Source organism: Habropoda laboriosa, unplaced genomic scaffold (assembly GCF_001263275.1).
Source record: "Habropoda laboriosa isolate 0110345459 unplaced genomic scaffold, ASM126327v1 scaffold126, whole genome shotgun sequence".
NCBI classification, from domain to species: domain Eukaryota; kingdom Metazoa; phylum Arthropoda; class Insecta; order Hymenoptera; family Apidae; genus Habropoda; species Habropoda laboriosa.
In genome coordinates this window covers 2370419-2378133 of record NW_017100288.1, presented here as the reverse complement: position 1 = coordinate 2378133, position 7715 = coordinate 2370419, and the positions used below count along the sequence as shown (strand labels likewise).

General features: G+C 36.4%; 2 protein-coding genes across 4 annotated transcripts in view; one reads left to right on the top strand and one right to left on the bottom strand.

Annotated features, from left to right (window-relative positions):
* Window positions 1-7715, bottom strand: part of LOC108573781 (phytanoyl-CoA dioxygenase, peroxisomal-like) — a 112759-nt gene that overhangs the window by 82906 nt on the left and 22138 nt on the right. The window lies entirely within an intron of this gene.
* The window catches only part of LOC108573779 (beta-3 adrenergic receptor-like), an 18537-nt gene continuing 14225 nt past the window's right edge, over window positions 3404-7715 (top strand). Inside the window, exon 1 of the mRNA XM_017936256.1 lies at window positions 3404-3505. Coding sequence (XP_017791745.1) covers window positions 3404-3505 — 102 coding nt within the window. The remainder of the gene's footprint in view (window positions 3506-7715) is intronic.

The window sequence follows — 7715 nt, the reverse complement described above, 5'->3', positions numbered from 1 at the left end:
TTAGTATAAGTAACTTATGCACCGTTATAGTCCGTAAAATTTAATGTTACGAATAATATTAATATTTAGTTGTTCCTGTAATCTTCTTCTCATAGATAAAATTCAATTTTGCACGATAATTGTGGAAATACTACTCGAAATATTTTCCACAGCCCTTCCCAAAGGTTTCATACTCGATATTTTACAATTTTTTAAACGTCAGTGTATTTCTTCCTAAATGTGCCCAGTGGGATTTAAATCCGGAAATCGTGGGAGGGAATTTAATTGATGTGGAACATTATACAGCACAACCATTCTTTCGCAATTTGTGCTATATGTTTAGGATCGTTACCCTATTGGAACGTCCAATCAATTCTGAGGCCAAATTTTTTCGCAGATTGCAAATACCTGTAACGACCCATGGATCTAATCTTTACAAACTAATTTGCCTGAATTTACCCCAGAAAACTAATTTGTGAATATTTTGGTGAATTATCGATATTTGACAAAATGCCAAAATTTTGATATTTGAGATTTGACAAAATTTGCATACGTGACAGTTGAGTGGTTCTAAGTTTAGAAATTATCCAAGATGAAAGTTTATACTTATGGAAGAATTACACTTGCAACAATCCACGATCTAATCTATAAAAACTACTTTGCCCTAGAGAACCAATTTTTCAATATTTTCTCGAATTATTGATATTTGAAAAAAATGGCAAAATCTTGAGTTGTTGAGTGGTTTTCAAGTTTCGAAGTGTATTTGAGTGTCGTAAAAAGTACAACAGTGACTTTCATTGACAAGATTTGTCGCACATGTATCCTATTCACGTCGCACAGCGAGGAGACAATGGATTAGCAAGCATTTGGAATTACCTTGAGCCGTCACTTCTAATTTCACTCACAGCACTTATCGCACCGCAGATCGACCGTGTTTGTACTATGTTATTCGTAAGCTCCTCTGTTCCTGCTTTGACAGTCTTAAAGCTTGTTACTCTTCAGCTTTGATAAACCGTCATTAGTGACTATTTTTAATCCGTGTTACCATCAGGACACGAATATTGACATTTTGACGGCGAGAAGAAATTAAAGGGAAAATAAACATCTATAAATACAAATTTAAATTGCTGAGAAAATTTCTGTACACTCGATACGAAATTTCAAACTAAATTTACAGAAATCGACAAACTGAATTTTTCACGTGTATTAATCAAATCTGAATTCTGAAGCGAATTTCAAATTTCGTCCAGACGAATTTTGCCTTTTTGCTTTTTATTAAATTTGACAAACTCTTAACTTCGAGGCTTTCAATCCCCAAAGACAGAGAAAGTAATCACGCTACAATCAGAAGTGAACAATTCCTTCTCCCGATCTTGAATCCCAAAGGAGAGCAGTCGTGCTTTCCAATCAACAGATTCACCTCTTGTTTTGTCATCTAAACTTTGATTCTCTTTGCTTGGAACTGATATTTCGTATCGATACGACGATTCACTTTTTTCTTTTGTTTTATTAGCGATCGTATCGAGAATATCGAAATTGATAGCACGATGTTGAACATTTCTTATTCCATTCGATTAATGGCTCGAATTAGCATGCAATATTCCATGTTAATCGGAAGTGGATCGTTACTATATTCGTTTCTGCATTGACTGATGTATTATTCAATATATCTCTGCGGTAACGGGCATCGTTAATTGACATATTTGGCGGCGAATCGAGAACCTCGCCTCACAACAGATGACCTTTCGTGTTCTGATGTAATGGCCTTGACCAAACCGATGCCTCGTTCATGAATCGATACCATATCGTGGCAAGACGACGGTAAAAATTGTAAAACCCGTCCTCCTATCTGTTTAACATTCCTTCTGAATACGGAAAGTAAGGAATACGGAATAAGGAAATTTTCGAAAGGAACATTTCTCAGATTTTTCCACAAAAAGCAATCTCTCAAAGGAGTTCTTCTCAGATTTTTCCACAAGAAGCAATTTGACGAAAGGGATTTTTCTTAAATTTTTCCACGAGAAGGAGTCATTTTTTCTTAATCTGTCAACTGAGTTCACTAATCAGCCAAAAATTCAACTTACATTCTTGTCTCACGAAAATTTTCAAAAGGAACTTTTCTCAGATTTTACCACAAGAAGCAATTTCTCAAACTGAATTTTTCTGAAATTTTTCCACCAGAGGAAATTAAATTTCTCGAGTATGCAATTAAATAGCAATTTTAGTAATTACCTTGTTTGGGTTAAAGCTAGTACAATATACTTAATTTTTGAAAATGAAGAATCCTTGGAAGGACAAACTACTGCTTGGTATTCATCATACGAAATTGAAAGATTACACCGCTAATAAATATTCCGGTGATTATGAAAGTGGTCTAAGTAAAGAATCTAAAAGAATTGACATTATTACTTATTTCATGCTACATCGATTTACATGACTGTAATTTAGAACCGTTTCTGCGAAATAATCGGAAATTGAACCATTAAATGGAACTGGTAGTCAAAATATAGGATTAGATTGTAACAGCTTATACCAATAATATATATTTTTTTACAGTGTGTGTTCTTTCTGAAAAGGTATTAAAAAGAAAGATATATTAAAAAAGTGTAAATAACTCGAAATGAAAAATATACGAATTAGACCATTTTTATAATCACAGGAACAAATGATAAATAAAAACACTAGATACAATACTAAGGCGAATCATTTGGTTCATGAATGACATCTTTCGCCAAAAACCTCATTATAATCAATCATTCCTTCATCGATACGATCAAAGTTGCATAAAACGTGTATTATTTCAATTATTTCCAGCCTTTGCATACAACTGTCTACACATTTATCCACGGTACATTTAGAATCCTTTATCCTTCACAGTCATTCGGCTAATGAATGACGGTTTCCGCAAAAACCTCGTTACGATCAATACGACGAAAGTTGGACGAAACGGGAATTATTTCAAGCTCTGCAAAAGGTAGCGCGAGCAAAGCGCAATCACAGTACCGACATTAAACCAACCGCGGGAGTAATTGCCATCAAGCCCCGAAATTAGCCCAAAAAGTCGATACTCGTTCGCAACATCGTTCCATAATGTCCCGTGCAATGTCCGTCCCCGTCTTTCCTGCCGAAATTATTATATCCTGCATGATAACTAGGTTAGCCAGCGCCGCTAACCGAATCATCGTAGTTCAAGTTTGAAACATGCACGAGTCACAGGTGACATTAACACGATTTAGTTCGGTTATTTCGAAGGGCTGATCGATACGTGGCAGATGTTTCAGGTGCGTCCATCCTGATGACGTCGTGGATCAAGAGACAGGGATACGGCACGTGAGCAATAAAGAGGATCATCGGTACAGTTCCGCTTCCATTTTTCGGGGTCCAACATCTTCGAAGGCGGCCAAACCACGCGGGAGAAAGAGGAATGGTCCCTTGGGCCTTTGGCGTGCCTCTCGTCCTCGTTTCTGCTCTGGGTCTTCTCCTCAACAGTTACGTTCTCCTCGTGGTTCTCGGGCTTGGCAAACAGGTGAATACCGAACCGTTCTTCCGTGATCCATGGATCGTTTATGTGACAGTCGTTGCGTCCAGTGCATCGCTGTTCTTTGTACCGAATTCCGCTTACGTTTGTCCGCGAAACGCTGGCTCCCGAGAAATTAGTCACGATAACCTAATTGAAGTGGGACTCTTGGTCGAAGTCTTGGTCGAATTACAGTCTGATTTAACTCTCGGGAGACTTTTGATGTTCGACTGAATGTGGATTTTTGGGTAAGACTTTGTGTGTGATCGCGAACGCTTGACTGTTTCATACTTGTCTAATATCTTCTGATTTTCTTTTATATATTATTTTTGCCTTAGTAGGAGTTGTGCCTATTGGCTCAGGGCCAATTTACCAACTTATCCGTCTCTGTTATTATCTACTATGATGTTTTGGATTGATATTAGTTAATTGCATGAGTGATTATAGAGAAGAATTTTCAAAAAATCTCTAATGTAGAGGGCGAATCCTGCCTTAACAGTAAAATACTAATTGGTTTCCTCATAAATTATGAGGTATCATGAATATGGTGTAAATTATATGGTCATAAATTGTGGTCTAAGGCTGGAAGGTTTGATGACTAATATTAAGGGTGCAACGCTCTATTCAGGTGAGCAATACGCGAGAAAGTGTAGAAAACAAGGGATGAATCAGACTTTGGATTAGGTTGGCCATCACAGAGCGTTGCGTGAATGATTTTGATCTATATTTTAAATATCACATATTGCACAATATTAGGTCAAACCAGGTGAGAAATTTCAGTTTTCCATTTTTTAGTATACCGGGCAAATTGGGAATAGAAAATTACCGAAGAAATCTTGTTTCCAAGTTACACACAGATTCGTGTTCGAACAATCTTCCTTACACAACAAACTGGCGCGCTATATTCCTAGAATCTTGCTATTAAAACGAATACAAGCTTGTAATCGTCTTCCTATCAAGTTTCCCGCGCGTCAGAAAATTCCATAGTACTTCTACGCTCCACCCTTACGCTGAAAACGATAGACTTCGAATTTAAATTAACCACGTACCAGTTTGATACACCCTGTGCGTATCTTTGCACGAGAAAATCCAATACAAAGTGACAAATAAGTAACAAAATTTTTCAAACCTCTGAGGAATCGAAGTGTCTAAACTTTCAAGGAATTCTCAAATATGCTTAATCTTAAGGGGGCGAGAGAATGACCGTTCGCGAACAATAGATCACCGACACTGCAGGAATTAATCAATAAGCTATCGGTTTTCCTTGATAGCCCTGTTATCGAGGACAGAGAACACACGAAGGCGGGGCGATAAATCGACGAAAATTCATTAGCTTCGTGAATATCAACGGAGGATGAAATCACAGGTAGAAAGTCGTGGGAAGAATTTCTGGCTATAGATAGGAAATGGGTCTTATTCTTTAATGAACTGGAAGCTTTCGAACAGAATCGAAGCAATTATGGTAGCGGTTGGGAATACATGGTTTCTCGATCGAACTGAATGGCTGTTATCTGCATCTGAATGCATCTTGGTCGGGTTTGGAGTTACTATTGTTGTAGTTATCTCGTAGACGCTCGTGCGAGCAACTGTTCGATTAATTTTAGCGAAAGTATCTGGTTCAAGTATCGAATCGTTGGATTAATCAATAAAATCTATTCAAATATAGTTATTTGTAATTAGAAAGAAATTCCAATTTTCATTCGTTGGAAGAAACAAGGAAGTCTTAGCTGGTTTCGAAGATAATTCAGGTTTTTAGTTCGTAAGCAAATTAATTGCCTATTAGACTAAATATTCTGCAAGTAATAGAATGCACTTTTTATCAGAAATTCATTTATCCCAATCATTTACAATTCAATTTCTCTGAAGTAAATTATTTTCTGATACGTGTACTGTGTACTAGCTAATAAGGAGAGGTCGTAGCTGTGAGGAAATCGATTGTAATATTTAAATATTTTCTAGTGAATCTGGAGCGAAAATAAGTAGAATAATGAAATTTTCAATGAACTAAACGCATACCTAATTTCTTAACATTGCTGCAGTTATGGTAGCAGAAGGTAATAGTGTATTAAATTTGCAATTAAAAATGCACTAGTTCAAATCCTACAGTGGACACATATTTTTTAACCTTTATCTTTTTTCAAATACCACAGTATGTAATACTTGTCATAATTCGTCACTGTTACAGTCTTTTTTTAAATGCTACTACTCATTACTTATACACAGCTGTAAAATTTCATTAGGTCCAATCTTACAGTGAACATACATTTTTTTCAACTTCTGTCTTTTTTTCAAATGCCACTTCATGTTATGATAGTCATAATTCATCGCTATTATAGTCTTTTTTTAAACGTTGCTACTCACTATTTATACACGTCTGCGACCTCTCCTCGTAAAACTGTTTACGAGTGCTTCCGAGATACCCGATGATTTCTACTATATACCATTTCTCAACTATAAAAGGCCACGGGGTATCGCCTAATTCAATCTTCTTACAGAAAATTTCGAAGGATTTTTCCGAATTATCGAATTCCATTGAAAACTCTCCACCGAGATTAATACCGGGGTTAAGATCATTCCACGGATAGATTTCTTCGATTCTTCGAGCGGCACGATTTTTCCGATCGCGGCTAATCCCGTCTTTTAAAGCGGCCTCCCTTAGAAGAAAGAGAGGGCCGCTCCTTTCGCAAGCATGACACATTTCTCGGCGGAGAAATGAAACTCCCGCGGAAGGAGAGTGGCCACCCTGGAAATAGCCTTACGCTTTTACGCGATCCATTTTAGTGGGTGCCGCTTGCTGGTTGTGGCAGTTTGAACAACGCTAGTCTATGACCAGCGAGCTGGTTAGAAAAGATCACACGCTTTTCGATATAATATCGAAGGCCGGACAGTGAACGACAGCCTCTGAACTAGGTCGCATAAAATGCGTCCCGTGGCTTAGGCGAGACTCCGTGTCAGATTTCCTGCACTGTTTTCCGTAAATGCGCTCTCAGACAGGACGAATGAAACGCGTTCGTAAGTGATCGAACAAATATCAGCAACTAGTTTAAAAGTTTTCTTTCAAAATTCGATTAATTTTACACCTAAAGTTAAATATAGAGAAATTTCTGTTTTTTTTTTTTTTTTAATGATCGTTTTTCGCTTCGATTGATAAGTTAGAGATTCAGAGTGAAAAATGATGGTTAAAATTTACCTACAGATGATAAAAATAGGGTCTAAGCATTGGGATTTCTTTTTTTTCTTTGCTGCAGGTGTAAATTTAATCGAATCTTTTTCTCTGTAAAAGATATATTTGTTGGTCGATTGTTTTTCTTGAGAAAATGTTAATCATTATAGGAGAATAAGAAGTTGAAGTTATTCTAAAGATAAACGAAATACAGAAGTTCCTGATGATTTTCGCTTTTTTCCTCCGCGTTTCAATAGAAAGTAAGAGTCAATTGCGTGAGAAAGACATCGTCTTGACATCATTCTTTTTGTTCCATTACATAAAAATCAAAATTGAAGTGTTAAACAACGAAATCGTGAAAGGTTAGACAATGCACCCAAGAATATTTGATCCAAATTTCCAGTAAATTTGTCAATTAGATCTCGAGATGCAACACTCATCGATCTTAAAAGCATTTGCTTTGAAAAAGCATCTCAAAGGAGGATGTTAAAAAACGGTCAATTTTGGCATACGGCCGGAACGAAAAATTACAGCATGACTCTACGCATCCTAAGGAACGAAAAATGTAATTGTCATTTTTCCCGAAAATGATGAGAAAGTTATGAGAAATGCGGTTCAAGGTAAGAGTATGACCATACTTGTTGCTATACGTACATGACCAAAGATTGTTGTACATTAGTGTTTAATAAAAACCAAAAATAATGAAAAATTAATCGAAGCAAGGAATTCCTTGATGACACGATGCTTGTATTTTAAGCAATCGGAAACCAATAATTATTTATTCTAGAAGTGATAAAAATTATAATAAATATAATAAAATAATCGTCATGACAGGGATACGATAAAACAGTGAGACTCTAACAGAATTTGCATTTCTTAACTGTGTATCCACTATGAAAGCCAGAGGAAAAAGTATCATCTTACATATCAGTCTGAACATATATGTATATGTATACAGAGTTCTGTCGAACTACACGTCATATATTGTCGTTAGAATAATAACAAACGAAGTAGCTCGTGTGTAAAGACTTAGTTGTTTACTAAGAGACGGTGTTC